The following is a 15320-nucleotide window of genomic DNA, read 5'->3' on the forward strand; positions in this document are numbered from 1 at the left end:
ACCTTCCACAAGACTGTATGGCGCCCACCAGGTGACAGTCAGCCAGCTGCCCATCTTTAGGTACAGGTCTCAGACCCCAGTATCTCTCCGAGGCGGGCTGCTGGCCAGGAGGACCCTGCCTCTTCAGGAGTCTCACTCCGAGGGCTTTACTCTACTCTGGCCCTGACTCACCAACACCATAAGCCATGAAACAGGAAGGCAGATTTAAATGCCCCGAAGAGGCAAAAAGACAACAGAAGCCCGCCTGTCTTCTCGGTTAAAAGGTCAGCTCTGCACACGGAGGTTGGCCTGGCCACTGGCTGGGATCGAGGTCGAGCTGATCTACCCTGTGGGGCTGGACAGTGTCTGGAAAGGAATGTGATCACACAGGGCGGGGACCTTCTGGAAGGCAAGAGTCAGGGATTCCTTCTGAGGCCCCTCCCCAGAAGGGACTTTGAAAGGCATGTAAAGTCACTCCTCTAATGGAGTTTGGCAGAGAAGACAGATTCGTGAAGTCCTTTGGTATGTCCCCTGGGAGCGTAGGCGGTGGGGGATTTTAGAATACCCATTGAGCCGGGACCTTGAGTTCTTTTAGAGAAAAATGAACCAGGCTGTAGCGCTCCTGAGAAGGAGGCTGATGTATTTCATTCATAGGGTCCTGAGGTCAGACTTCTACAGGGTTACTCTCATTTACCCATTTAACTGGGAAACGGAGGCCCAAGTAGGTTAGAGAACATCCTAGGGAGTTTACTGGGGCTGCAATCTCATTCCAGGGCTCCAGGGGCCACGGCCTGGCAGCACAGACCCTTACCCCAGAAACCTTTAAAGCAGCACAGGCCCTTCAGAGCTGCCCCTGGAAGAAGTGCTGGTGCTCCCCTCTGTCTGCTGCCTCTGCAGGCCGCCCCAAACTCAGCAGGCCACAGCAGATCTCCCCGGTCCCTCCTCCACAAACCACCGGTCTCCAGGGAGGCACACCACACCAGCAAAGTGAATGGCTAAAAGTTTCACTGTATTTTTCCAGGACACTTAAGAAACAGACCCTTGAAGGGAGGGGGTGAGGGGGTTGGTCTGAATGAATTAGGTGCGCCCAGCCTTAGGGAAGGAGGTGGAAACCAAGACTACCTGAGGGATGTGAGGAGTCTGGGATCTGCCAGGGTTGGGGGTTGGGAGTTAAACCGATAACCTGGGAAATTCGGAGGAGGGGTGCGGGGGAGACAGAGCCGCGGGAGCCGGCGACACCTACTCGCAGACCCCCTTGGTAAGGGTTTTCTTTGGAAAGTGGCAGGGGACCCAGTTCCGGGGTGTGGTCGCTGAGGGGTCTCACGGGGGCTCCGGACAAAGAACAGCGGGGGCAGTGGTCACTGGACAGTCGGGACCCCGGCGCCCCCCTCCCCCCCAACCCCGGGTCGAGGGGTAGCTACCTGTTGAGGAAGGCGTTGCCGAAGGCGTTGAGCTTGCGGAAGGGCCGCCGCGGGTCGACGACGAGCGCGTTGCCCGGCACCACGCCCTCGGTGGGGCCGTGCATGACCGCGATGAAAGAGTCGGTGGTGGGCTCGGGCCCGATGCGCATCCCCGGGAAGTCCTGCTCAATCAGGTGCCGGATGAAGGTGGTCTTGCCCGTGCTGTACTGGCCCACGAGGAGCACCATGGGCTTGTTGTCGAAGTCGGCGTCCTCCAGCGCGGGAGAGTGGAACTCGTGGAAGCGGTAGTGCTCTTCCAGGGGCAGCAGCTTCTGCGCGTACAGCTGCCGCAGCCCCTCGGACACCGTCTGGAAGAGCTCCGGCTCCTTCTTGCGGCGGGCATCCTTGCTGACCCAGCTGAACATGCTGCTGGACACCGGGCTGGCTGCTGCAGGGCAAAGGGGCGGCTGAGAGCCGAGCGAGGACGCGGAGCCGAGGCTGGGCCGGGCCGGCCGGCTAAGGGGGCGGTGGGGCAGGGGGGCGGGGAGCGGCCCGCACTGCGCAGGCGTACGGCACGGCCGGCCGAGTGCCCTTCTGCACAGTGGAACGCGCGCCTAGCCGTGCGCTCTTTATAAGGCCCGGCCGCGCGACGCCGCCACTCGGGGCCGCGGGGAACTGGGAGAGGGAAGGAGGAGCCCCGCCCGCGCGCCCCGCGCCACGTCCCCCCCTTCCCCGCCTCTCATTGGCCGATTGCAAATCTCGCGAGCGCCGCTAGTTCCGCTGCGGCGCCCCCCTCCGCACCTGCCCAGGCCCGGGTGCCGTGGCAACCGCACCTGTTTCGCCCCGCCCCTTGTGGGGAGGCTCGCGGAAGTGCTGCGGTCGCGAAGGCGGCTGTCCGAAGTGCGGCGCGCGGACGTCCCAGGGTTTGCACGTCTTCCTCCCCCGCGAGATTCCCAGTTGGACACCCCAGTACTCTGAATACGCGCCCCACCGCAGCTCCCTCAATGGGCTGCCCTCCTTCTCCCACTCAGAATCCCCAGAAGCAGGGGAGAACCCCGGGTGCCATGCGCCTCCTGTCTGCACTGCCCTTCCTTGCCTCCTCCCCTCGCCCCTGCTTCCCTGACACTCCTTCTCATCCCCTCGTCCTTTATCTGCTCTGGGAGAGGGAGAGACAGGAATGAGGTAGTGGAGAAAGCTGAGAGAGTAGACCATCCAAGGCGGGGTGATGACTGGGGAAATAAAAATGGGAAGGGAGGAGGTTGGTAGGGAAAGTCTGAGCCGTCGCAAGAGACCTGAGCTCCCCACAGGCCAGGAATTGGGAGCTGGACACTAGCAGTGGAGGACACATATGACATAGAACACATGAGGAAGAAGAGACCACCTCCCTCAAGAGGCTGCTTCTGAGGGTGGGGAAGTGGGGTGAAGAGGAAGTTAGGCCCTCTGGCACTTTGAGTTTTGAGGAAGTTAATCAAAAATTCCCTATGTAGGGTGGAGGGGAAACGTGGGGCAACAGTGAAATCTTGTGGGAACTCAGGGGGAATTAAAAAACCCAAATACTTCCGCTTTCCTCTCTGGGTCACCACCAGTTACCATGCTTTACTCTGACCTGTGCCTCCTGCCCTTACCAGTTCCTGGCTCTTCCGTTAGGCTCATTCCCCCATCATCATCCTGGGCCACACATAGGTCCCCTTGGCTGTCCAGGCTGGTGAGAATCTTCAGTGGGTGATGTCAGAGCTCTGCAGACTGTGATTGTTATGTAACCGGTATCAGGACACCAAAGTGGCGGGGGTGGTGGTGAGGAGGGCACTCCTGGATAGATCTAAAATTCACCTGGGAGCGTGAAGGCCTCCTGTCCAACCTTCTGGCTGCTGGGAAATGTGGGAACCTGGAGGGCTGGGTGCCTGTTATCAGGCACCTGTTATCAGGGAAGAGAGCAGGCTGGCAGGCTCAAAGGACAGATGCAGGAACTCAAATCTGATAATCAGCAGAATATCAGGGGAGCTGAGTCAAGTGGGAACCAGAGGGGGCCAGATGGGAGGTTTGCTCACCCACCCCTTGTGGGATCAGGTCTCCGTGTCTTTTGAGGGAATTCAGTTCAGTTCAGTCGCTCAGTCGTGTCCGACTCTTTGCGACCCCATGAATCGCAGCACACCAGGCCTCCCTGTCCATCACCAACTCCCGGAGTTCACTCAAACTCACGTCCATCGAGTCGGTGATGCCATCCAGCCATCTCATCCTCTGTCATCGAATAAACCACATTAAATTGATTGCCTTCCCTCCACCCCCCACCTCACCCCATTAGAGAGCGGCTGAGTAATTCCAGCCCTGTCTGCAATCTTAGCTCTCTGACTTAACTGCTTTTATTTGGGACTTCATTAGCATTCTTTTCATCAATCACAGTAAAACACAGAAACCACGAGACTCTGGCTTTCTCCTCAAAAGAGGATATTGAGACTCCTAGGCAGGGCTGTCACCCGTCCAGACTTCCGGGGCCAGCCTTAGAAGCCAAAAGGACTTGCTTCCTCCACAGTACTTTGAGGGGTCCGCCCCGGAGATGCAACTTCTGGGGTGTTCCAGGGAAGGGCCTGAGGCGGAGGATCCTGAAAGAGGTGGTTGTCTAATGGCCTGAATGAGGGTGCCCGAGCTTGTCCCAGTAGCTCTCACACTGACCTGTCATGGTTTTCACGTCTCCCTAGAGCCTTGTATGCTGGGAAAACCCAGTCCTAAAAAACTGAAAACAACAAAATGTTCCTGGGTTATTTATAAATGAAACCAGCCCCTGTTGGTTATGTATGGCCACTTGACTTTCTCCAAGGACTCAAAGGATTGGAAGAAGGGATCTGTCTCCCTTACGAGGCTCAAGCGTGTGGCAGCTAGTTTCCCCACTTTCACTGAGTTGGCACCTGGGTCCTGGGCGGCTTCTGTATCTAGTGATGCCCCAGACTGTGAAAATGTCCTAACTTTCTTTCCTTTTTTCATTTTTGTGTAGACTAGTTTCTATTTGGTGGGAAGGTTTCATCAAACATGAATGAACCATTTCACTTTTGGTTTCTCCCCTTTTACTTTCTGTTTTTGCCTGGTTCCCTGACAAAAGGGTAAAGAAGAATTCAAATGTTTTCCTTTTGCTCAGAAATGATGGCCATTCCCCCACTCCCAGTGTTTTCTTCCTTCAAATTCGCATACACCCCCTGCCAAACCCTGTTTTGGGTGATGCTAAGTCTCCTCTGCTCCCAGCTAGCAGAAGCGGGTCAGCTGCTTACCCTCCAACCAGTCTGCTCAGCCTCATGATGGCCTGGTCTAGAGCATGTCTACATGGCTCCTAAAAACAACTTAAAAAAAAAAGAAAGAAAAGAAAAACAGAATTTTTCTCCAAATATAGCAGAAGCATCAGGCTGGAAAAAACCCATAACACATAGGTTTGTCCCCGGGATCAGAAGTGGTTCATTCTTTCCACTGAAAGTTTGCATATAAGCACAGTTTTCTTTCTCTCAGTCATGAGGAATACATTTGGCCAACAGGTCAGTTTTGCCAAAATAAAATAAAGAACCAAGGAATTCTGAACTTCCCTGGTGGTCCAGTAGTTGTGACTCCAAGCTTCCAGTGCAGGGGGCACACAGGGAGTTCTGTTCTTTTGCAGGCTGGGGGCTCCAGCACCAGCCAGAGGGTATCCTCTCCACCTCTATGGGGACCCTCTTTGGAAGACTCAAGGACATGGCTCTAGGCACTAGGGCTCTGGGAGGGTTGCTGGGCTCCGGAGGCCCTGCAGGTGTCTGGCAGCAGTCAGGACATGGTCCAGCTTGGAAGGGACAGTGTCAGGGCTGCTCAGGATCTCTGCCTTTAGATCCCAATGGGAAAAAGCCCAGAGGTTCGGGGATATTGAGTGACTTGCTTGAAGTCACCCAGGTTGAATGAGAAGCTGGACCTTTGGAATCTTAACACTGTGTTCTTTCCACACCTACACCATTTGAAGTTGCAAGGTAGGGCTGGTAGCAGAGCAAATCAAAAGGGTCTGAAGAGCCTTTGCCCAGGTACCAACTAGGGTGAACTCTGCCCTGAAGCAGGAGCGCTTGCTCTGCAGCCAGGGGGGCCCTGCCAGGGTGCTGTGTACATACAGCCACGTGGTGCTTTGCAGAGCTGAGCAGCAGAGGCCTCGAGCACTGTTGATTGAAACTGCACTGCGGGGCTGGAGGAAGCCACCCACTGCTGGGCTTCCAAACGTGTGTCCCAGTCTCAGCGGCCTCTGACCGCATCTTGAAGGAGTTGCCCATCTGATCTCAGGGGTGCGGTTTTTACCTAAACTCCCCGGAAAGCTCAGCTGCCATCCCAGCCCTGCCCTCCGGGCCTTTGCTGTGGACACATCACGTGTGGGGACTTCCGGGGAAGTGGTTTATCATTTTCACGTGAGAGTTCTGCCTTCTGCAGCGATACCATCAGGGATCCCTGGGCAGCGTCTTTGTTGTTGTTCAGTCGGCAAGACGTGTCCCACTCTTGGTGACCCCATGGACTGCAGCATGCCAGTACGGCATGTTTCCCTGTACTTCACCATCTCCTACACTTTGCTGAAACTCCTGTACATGAGTTGATGATGCTATCCAACTATCTCATCCTCTGTCACCCCTTTCTCCTGCCCTCAATCTTTCCCAGCATCAGGATCTTTTCCAGTGAGTCAACTCTTCACATCAGGTGGCCAAAGTATTGGAACTTCAGCTTCAGCATCAGTCCTTCTGATGAATATTCAGGACTGATTTCCTTTAGGATTGACTGGTTTGATATCCCTGCAGTCTAAGGGACTCTCAAATAAGGGTCTTGGGATCCCCTTATTCTACATTGATGAAAATGGTGGTTGTAACCCTGATGTCCCCGTGGTCTCAGAAGACAGAATGCATGTGATGCTTGCGGATGTTGCTGCCTGGGTGACCACGCTCCTAGCCCTCCGTGGGGGAGTGCCGCCACTTGCCTTTCTCACGTCTTCTCCAGCATGTTCTCCTGCTCCAGCTGCCTCTTCCCTCCCCACAGCCTCTCTCCCCTGTTCCCCCATGACTGGGGGCTGCCCTGAGCCTCACCATGGGCCCCACAGGCTGGGGACTGGAGAGTAATTCTATCTCTAATTGTGTGTCCCACTCAGCCACCATGGCACAGAAACCTCTTTGTCTTTAACAAGCCTGCCTCCCTGGTCCCTGGCCCAGCCCCTCACACCCGCACCTCGGTGTCCCAGAGCACCTCCAGTCCTTTCTGCTATCCAACACTTCTCTCCTGCTTTCCCCAAGTCAGTCTCCACCCAGGTCGCTCAGAGCTGGGTGGTCCACGCAGCTGCCCCAGCTCACCTTCCCTCCCAACAGTCAGATCCTCACCTCCCTTTTGACCTTGCTGGAATATCCGTCTGACCTAGCCTTCATCCTGATCTTCAGTACAGGTCAGGGTCATCTGAAAAGGGACCGGAAGTGGGGGAGAAGGGAGGGCTCATGTCTGCCCAGGCTCCATGATCGGTCCCAGAAGTATGTGCTGGGGCTTCTCGAGGGGCAGGAATGCAACGGGACCCTCCCTGGAGTTGGGGTCGAGCCTCCAACTGGTACCTCCAGATGGTACCCCAACTGGCACCATCCAGCTGGGGTGGTGCCTCCATCTCCTGCTCACCCAGCCTGGCCTCCTCCCCTTTGGTCCCAAGTCCTCCCCCTTCCAGAGCCCTTTACCCTTTGGTAATTTCGGTAGGCAGAATTCTGAGATGTTCCCAAGATCCCCCGCCCTGGTGCACACACCCTGTATAAAGCCTGTGAATACGATGAACATGACTCCTGCAGCTGGTCATGTTTGATGGTATAGTGGACTTCAGATAGGTTATTCCGGTGACCTGACCTCGTCACACAAGCTCTTTATTTTGCGGTTTGTTGTTTTGGTTGCTTGTTTTTGGCCACACCACACAGCATGGGGGACCTTAGTTCCCTGATTAGGGGTTGAAGCCGTGCCCCCTGTAGTGGAAGCCCTGAGTCTTAATCACAGGAACACCAGGGAAGTCCACACGAAGTCTTTAAAAGCAGAGCTCTGGCTGGTGGCAGAGGAAGTCAGAGACTCAAAGTGCAAGAAGAACGGCGAAGGATGTGCCCTTGTTGGCTTGAGTTAGAGGGGACCACTTGGAGAAGAATGTTGGTGCTCTAGGAGTCTAGAGCAGCCCTCAGCTGACAACCAGCAAGGAAACGGAGATCTTACTTCTGGAGCCACAAGGACAGACTCCTGTCTATCCCTCCCAGCTGACAAGAACAGGCATGGAAGTGGATGCCTCCCGGAGCTCCCAGAGAACTCAGCCCGGCCAACACCTGATGTCAGCATTCGAGACTGGACTTCTGACCTACAGACCCGTGAGCTAATAAGTGACTGCTGTTTTAAGCCACTTAGTTTGTGGTTATTTTCTGTGCGGCAACAGAAGACTCCTACTGCAATGGATTTTTTTTTTTTTTGTCAACCAACCGTTTATTGGATTGGCAACTCCTGGCAACAGGACATGAGAAGAAAATGAAAGGAAACTAGAGTGATTGTGGAGTACAGATAACTGGGAAAAGTGAAAAAGTGAAAGTGTTAGTCATTCAGTTGTGTCCGACTCTGTGACCCCATGAACTATAGCCCGCCAGGCTCCCCTGTCCGTGGAATTTTCCAAGCAAGGGTACTGGAGTGGGTAGCCATTCAAGCAGATATCAAACTGAATATACAGTCACCTGGTTTCACACACACACACACACACACACAGGGACTCTCAACTGGAGGTGACTCTTCTCCCCAGGGGACACCCTTGGCAATGTCTGGAGACATTCTTGAATGTCATAGCTTGAGGGATCTGTTGGCATCAAGTGAGTGGAGTCGGTGCTGCTAAGATTTTATAAGACACAGGACAGCCCCCAAAGCCAAGAGATACCTGGTCCCAACCCAAAATGTCAGTAGGGTGGAGGTTCACACACACACACACACACACACACACACACACACACAGCCAGCCGCTATGGAGAGAAACAGTGCAGCCTAAGGGCCAAGTGCATCACCAGGTTCGAGTCCTATCTTGAACCTGATCTTTAGCAAGACTCAGGGTCTGTGGGACAGGGTGTAAAACAGAGCTAAGGAAAGCACCCACCTCCTAGAAGTAAATGTTAGTGTACAGAGTGCACAGGACCACAAAGGCAGCTAACCCGAGTGCTTACAGGAAATGTCTACAGGGCTATTCTTGCGTCAGAGGAGCTGGGGCCACTGTGGTTTTGTTGTTGCTATTGTTGTTTAGTCACTAAGCCGCATCCAACTCTTTGTGACCCCATGGACTGCAGCACACCAGGCTCCTCTGTCCTTCATTATCTCCTGGAGTTAAACTCATGTCCACTGAATCGGTGATGCCATCCAATCATCTCATCCTCTGTCGTCCCCTTCTCCTCCTGCCTTCAGTCTTTCCCAGCATCAGAGTCTTTTCTAATGAGACAGCTCTTCGCGTCAGGTGGCCAGAGTATTGGAGCTTCAGCTTCAGCATCAGTCTTTCCAATGAATATTCAGGGTTAATTTCTTTTAGGACCAATTGGTTTGATCTCATTGGTTTATTTCTTTTAGTTTACTTCCCTACATTGTCCAAATTTTATATAATGGACATATTTGATTCTTTCTTTTTTTTAATTTTCTTAATGGGAGGGAAGAAGAGGAAAAAAACTGAGGGACATTCTACAAAGCAACTGCCTTGTACTCTTCAAAAATGTTGTTGTTTGGTCACTAAGTCTTTTCTGACTCTTTGTGACCCCATGGACCACAGCACGCCAGGCTCTTCTGTCCTTCACAAATATTAAAGTCTTGAAAAACAAAGTAAGGCTGTGGATTGTTCCAGATTAAAGACTAAAGAAACCTAACAACCAAACGTGAGGCATGATCCCAGTTTACTGGGACAATCAGAGACACCGGAAAGGGGCCGGCGTATCAGATCCCAGGGTTGCAGCAGTGTTACATCACGGATGCCAGGCCTAAATTTGGTAACTACTGTGGTTGCGTAAGACAGGTCAGTGTTCTTAGGAGATACATGTTGAAATACTTGAGTGAAAGGTCATGACCTACCTAACTTCCTACCAAATGGTTCAAAAAAAAACACAAACGTGTGTGTGCATGAGACAGAAAGCAAATGTGGCAAAATGACAAGTACTGTGAATCTGAGCGAAGGGTATATGGATGTTCACTGTACTTCTCTTGCAGCTTTTCTGAAAGTTTCTTGACTGTTAAAAAGAAGGGAATTCCCTGGAAATCAGGCACTGGTTCAATCCCTGGTCGGAGAACAAAGATCCGAAAGCTCACGAAAGCCAGCCGCTTTGCGCTGTAACAGGCACCCCTCTTTCAGGCACCATGTGGCCTTGTCCAGTGTCTGCCCCCTCGTTACCTAGTAGTGCCAAGGTACCTTTACAGTCCGCCGGATAATCAACTGGATTCTACTCATGCAATGGAGCACTGTGGGCAGTGAGTGAATGGGAACAAAATACAGGTCCAGGAACCACCTGGCATCCGCTCGACCCAGCCGCAAGGTTCCACTGATTCAATAAACGACCCCAGGCCAAATCAACACACACTGTTCTGGGCTACCTACCTGGGTCGTATACTGCAGAGAAAGGCGAGGAAATGGTTACGGTGAAGGTCAGCATTGCGCTTACCTGGGGAGGGGTCACCTTCAAGAACACCTGCAAGGAAGCTCTGCAAGGCAGATTTTCTTATCTTCAATGGTGTAACACATGGACTCATTTTATACTCTGAAATATATACTATACATTTGTTTTATACACAAGTAACAATAAACGTCCCACCAGAAACCTCACTTAATGTGAGATGCGCGCTGAACACCGGGGACCAGCCGCTGCGTGCTGGGTGCTGACTGTGTCCAGCGGACCGGGAGGGGTCCGGGCGGGGCGGGGCCGGGGGATGGCCGCTGGGACCAGGGCTGGGCGGGGAGGCGGTCCGGGGCGCCCCCTGCTGGTGGCCGCTGGGAGTGCAGCCTGCAGAAGAGCGGGCTTCCGGGCCGACCGCATGAATGCCAGCTTCCCCTTTCTGCACCCACCGTTGCCCCTGTCACTCCTTCAGCCCCTCCAGTGCTCACGACCTCTTCCTGGGCTTCACCTCAGCAAAAGCTGAAGTCAACTCACCTTCCCCAGGGAACCTTTCCCGATCAAGGCCACACAACTCTGACCACTTCTTCCCTGACGTCCTTTCTTTGAGGGTGGACAGTTAATTTGTGTGTACGCTCAGCCGCCCTAGTCAGCATCACCTTGGTCCACGGATGTGTGGAGATAGTGAGGAAGCGGCTGGCTGGAATTTACTGAGGCCTCCTCCCTGCGGGCACTGTGCTGACTGCTCCGGGCTTCTGCTGCCCCTCCCCCAAGCATCTTCATTCACAGACGTGCTCCTTCAGCGTGCACTTATTCAAACACCTACTCTGTGCCACTCTCTGAGGCTGCAGGACACAAAGTCAGTGGCCACTGCTCCTAGGGGTTCAGTCTGCGGGCAGAGTAGCTGGGTGTTGGTGATGGGGTATAAGGGGAGCTCTAAGACAGGCCACACAGCACCCTGGGGACCAGCGAGTAGGGGAGAGGGCGAAGCCGGCTCTAGTGGTGAGCTGGGAGGCGTCCTGGAGATCTCCAGGCTAGGCGAGATGTGCGCAGGCCCGGGGCCTGCTGGGGAAAGGCCGCAAGTCAGTGGTGATGGAGGAGCCCGGGGGAGGGAGTTGGGTCTGCCTCTGGTCTCTGAGAGCCATCAGAGGGCTCTGCAGAGGCAGGTAGAGGAGTAAAGCCAGAGCAGGAGGCTGCCTGCCACCCCTTCCCCCAGGAGCCAGCAGCCCCGAGAGGGTCAGAGTTCAGATCCTCCACACAGCCAGAGTAAGTCGAACACCTACTGCGTCGGGCTGCCAGACCAGAGAAGATGAATGAGTCCCGGACTTTGCCCTCGAGGAGTCTGGGATCAGCATAAGGATAAGATAAGCTCTTAGAGTTCTCAGCCCCACACAGAATGAGATAAGGAGACAGAGAGGCCCAAGGAGCTGGTGCAGGTGGAGGGGAGCAGATCGTTCAGTCATAGGAGGGTCATCCCTGAGGGCCCTCAGCAGAGGGGGTGGGGCTGACGGGACACTGAGAGCAAAGCTGATGTGGGAAGGAGCGAGGGAAAGGGGCCGATCCCTGCCTGGCCAGCCGCGCCAAGTCCTTAGAGGGAGAAGGCTGACTTGCTCTGTGACTTTAGAGAGATGCTCACCCTTTCTGAGCCCATGTTCTCACCTCCCAGACCAGCCTCACAGCAGTTACCTCACAAGGTTGCTGGGGTGATTCCAGATGATTGATGTAGGCAAGCTCCCAGCACACAGAAAGGGCTCAAAAACATTCCATTTACTAAGCAATTTGGACTTTATCCCTAGGTCTGTGTTTCCAATGTTTAAATACTAATTTTTTAGCAGCAGAAACCTTTTTATTCAAATGAAAATGTTCTCAGAACCCCATGTTATAAAAACCAGGCAGGAGTGAGGCTACTATGGGAGCTGGAGCAGGGGTGGGGGCCGTGCTTCTGTCCACAGCGGGGGCCTGGGCAGTCAAGAGAGCAGAAGGGGTGGGCGGAGCAGGGGCCTGGCTCCTGGGGGGCTCCAGCACAAACTGGAACCCAGAGTCCTTGGCTCCTCTTGGCCACATTGGACCGTTGGCGGTGCTTCCTCAGGGTGCAAGGTGGAGGCCCAGGGTCGGTCCAGACATTCATTGAGCACACACCTGGGCTCGGCTTGGGCTGGGGGCTGAGCTCATAGGTGATGGGAGAACAGAAACATGGGGAGAATGCAGTGCTTGGGGGAAGCATGGGGTGCTGGGGGTGCTCGCTGGGCACTTCCGGTCAAGTGGGCTTTAAGAAGGCTTCCTGGAGGCAGCAAATGATCCAGCCAAGCTTGGAACAGTTATTAATAGTAAGTAAGCCTGACAAAAAGGCTGGGAAGGGTGCTCAGGCAGAGGGAACCGCACGGACTGAGCAGAGACACAGCACAGCCAGTGGAGGTGGAGCCCTAAAGCAATTCATTCATTTTCCCCACGCAAGAAGGAAAGTGGAAAGGTGGGAAGGGGGCAGGACTGTGGTAGACAGGTTTCATGGCCCGCCAGGGCACCTTCCACCCGCCCCTTCCCCCGCAGGTCCTGGTGGCTGGCATTGAGGCGAACATACCTGTGACCTATGGAATTGGCAGCCAGAGGGGACACAAGAGCACTGGCTGTCAATTCATAGGTCAGAGCCCTGTGCACTCGGTCTTGGCAGCCTGCTCACAGCCCACCGCCCTTCGCCACCCTGGTGCTGGGAGTGTGGCCATGGGGGTGGGGGTCCCTGCTGGTGTGCTGGGCAGTCGCCGCTTTGCCTCCTCCGTGGGCGTGGCCCCCACCCCAGATAACAGCAGCCCCACTGGAACTAGAGGTACTTCCACATGGAGTTGCTGTTACAGGGGGTGGGAGCCAGTTGGAGGCCTGGGCCCTGTCCTCACGGCCCCCGGTCCAGTCTTTTTATGGAGGCTCCTTATCATCTGGGGCCCACACCTGAAGTCTGATGCCAGCACTCCTTCTGGGCGAAGTCCAGGCTCAACCCCAGATCTGCTCATAAAGCTGGGAGTGGCTCCCGTTTACAGCTCCCGGGCAGCCTGTGCCCAATGACACCCCCACACCCTCTCCCCGAGTCCCTTGTTTCCTCGTTTCTTTCCCAACTAGAGCTGGGCCCCAGGTTCAGGTTTGCCGCTGCGGCCTCCACTCTCTGCCCTTTGCCCACCCTTCCTGCTGCAGCCACAGGGCAGAGACACAGCGAGGGACCACTGGGCACCTGCGATCTCCAGGGGCCTCTGAATGCCCAGAACCCTGAGGAGGGCACCAGACACGAAGCTGGAGATGAGATGGAGAGAATGGTGGGGGGACAGGGAAGGGGAGACAGAGAAAGCGGAAGACTGAGGCAGGGGCGCCAAGAGAGGGCGATGAGAGGGGCAGGCAGAGAATGGGAAGGAGACAGAGCTGGGGGGCGGGGAGCATGGGAGAAGGTGCTTGAGACATCACCCCCCCACAGAATGCTAAGAACAGGGCTATCAGCCGCTGCCTTCTGGGAGAGCACTCAGCACCTCAGTGGCCCGACAGCCAGCAGGGTCCTAGGAGCTGGGTGACATTGAGCAAGTGGCTTAACCTCTCTGAGTGCTGCTGTTCTCATACCAGGGTGTGTGAGGTCACCCTGGCCAGCGCTGCTGCGGAGCTACCTCCCCTTCCAGCTTTGGGTCTGTCCCCCCAGTTGGGAGAGGAAGCGGGTGTTGGTTGGGGTCCCTGATCTGGCCCAGGGCCCCTGGGGAACAGCCCTCTCTCCTGCAGTGTGTTCGCATCCCCACCAAACAGGCTCTGGCCCCTTACAATAGTAGTCCTGTGAGGCCTAGGGGTCTTTGGAGAACCCAAAGCTTCTAGGGAGAAAGCAGACCTGGGACTCAGAGCTTTTAGAGTGGACCTAGGCTATGGACCCCTTTCCCAGCAGTGGAAACCAGCCCTGGGGGGCAGAGGAGGCTGCCCAAGGTCACAGAGAAGGTTCTTTTGAAGACCTGTAGGCAAGACCAAGTACGTGGTCTGGCAGAGGCAGGGGCAGCGGCAGAGATCCCCCTGCTGTCCACTCAGGTTTCCATCGATGGAAACCGAGGCCCAGGCGCAGAAAGGACTCGCTTGGGTCACCCAGGAGTTGCCTCGGGGCCCTTCCTTTCTTCTTAGAAGGGCTGGGCTCGGGAGCATCCAGGGTGGGTGGGCAGAGGGGCTGCAGGGACCTAACCCCACAGGGAAGGCTCTTACCTGGGTGCTGGGCTGGCCCTGCGGCACGAGGAGGAAGTGGGCCCACTCTGGGCCCAGCGCCTTTTGAGCCGTTGGCCCAGCCCCTGGCCGCAGTTAATGATTACCCTGTCGCCTGTCAATACTGATCACAAGTGCAGTTCGAAGGGCATCAAACCCTGGACTGTGCTCGGGCAGGGTGGGGCAGTTCCAGGAAGCATCAGCCTGGGCCCCACCTGCCTCTCCTGGTGGCATCAGATCCCAGCCATCAAAACCCCGCTACCCTGTCACGGCATGGCCCACCGCCCCACGCGACCGTGGGCAGTGAGGACCCTGGGGGCCACTAGGACAAAACTTCTGCCCCGCTCACCTGGGGCCCAGGTCCTCACGGAGGGCCCACCAGGGGCACCAAGCGGGTGGGGGGCTCTGCTGACACCCCAGCAAGGTGAGCATTCTCTACGCCTCTTAACCTGGGCCTCAGTTTCCCCACGGGCCCTCCCATCTCAGCGCAGTGCTCCTGGAGAACAGGGTGGGAGGGGCCCATAGAGCGGCCCCTCCTTCCTTGTTCCCCAGAGACAAGGTAAGAAGTGGGGGAGGGGGCGGGCGATAGCCATTTCCCCATCCCGAGTGTTTCTGTGCAAAAGTCACTGTCAGGCCCCCTTCCAGCCACAGTGTTGTCCCCAGAACCCCTCCCCCTCCAGGGTGGAGCTGGGACCCCAGGGCAGAGGTTCCAGTCACCTGCAAACCTGCTAAGGGAAGCATGCGTGGCCCCAGAGGACCCAGCCTTCCAGGAATGGCCTTGACTGACCCTCGTGGCCCCTGGGTCGGCTGGGCAGATGACTGGGAGGGGCCTGAGGCTCAGAGACCGAGGGCGAGGCCTCAGGTCACAGGGTCGGGGCCTCAGCCCCGCTGGGGTCCTGCACAGTCCTACCCTTTGCTCTGGTCCAGCGCCCTCCCAGCGCCCCAGGGAGGGCTGGATTGGGCTTTGGGGGGAGGAGCCAAGAAACGTGGTCTGGGTGAGGTGGGCTCCAAGGACCACTCCTCCTCTCCTCTCCACTCAGTGCCCGCCAGGTCACAAGTGGTGCCAGGGTGACAGTCCCCCAGGAGAGGGGCGAGGGGCCCAGCACATCAACAAGGCAGCGGAGGGGAGGAG

The 15320-nt window shown here is 55.9% G+C and overlaps 1 protein-coding gene and 3 non-coding genes across 5 annotated transcripts in view; 1 reads left to right on the forward strand and 3 right to left on the reverse strand.

Annotated features, from left to right (window-relative positions):
* Window positions 1-14229, reverse strand: part of EHD1 (EH domain containing 1) — a 32837-nt gene extending 18608 nt beyond the window's left edge. Inside the window, exons 1-2 of one of the 2 annotated variants that reach the window (XM_059882851.1) lie at window positions 3005-14229; window positions 1401-1827 (exon numbers count right to left, since the gene is read on the reverse strand). In XM_059882851.1, the coding sequence (XP_059738834.1) occupies window positions 1401-1827; window positions 3005-3032 (455 nt within the window). In that variant the 5' untranslated portion in view covers window positions 3033-14229. 2 annotated transcript variants of the gene reach the window in all.
* On the reverse strand, window positions 12539-12644 carry MIR192 (microRNA mir-192). The gene has a single exon (NR_031349.1). It is a non-coding gene; the product is annotated as a microRNA mir-192 (primary transcript).
* On the reverse strand, window positions 12762-12844 carry MIR194-2 (microRNA mir-194-2). The gene has a single exon (NR_031094.1). It is a non-coding gene; the product is annotated as a microRNA mir-194-2 (primary transcript).
* MIR194B-2 (microRNA mir-194b-2) lies at window positions 12778-12830 on the forward strand. The gene has a single exon (NR_162399.1). It is a non-coding gene; the product is annotated as a microRNA mir-194b-2 (primary transcript).
* Window positions 14230-15320: the final 1091 nt, after the last annotated feature.

The sequence above is a fragment of the Bos taurus genome, chromosome 29 (assembly GCF_002263795.3).
Source record: "Bos taurus isolate L1 Dominette 01449 registration number 42190680 breed Hereford chromosome 29, ARS-UCD2.0, whole genome shotgun sequence".
Taxonomy (NCBI): domain Eukaryota; kingdom Metazoa; phylum Chordata; class Mammalia; order Artiodactyla; family Bovidae; genus Bos; species Bos taurus.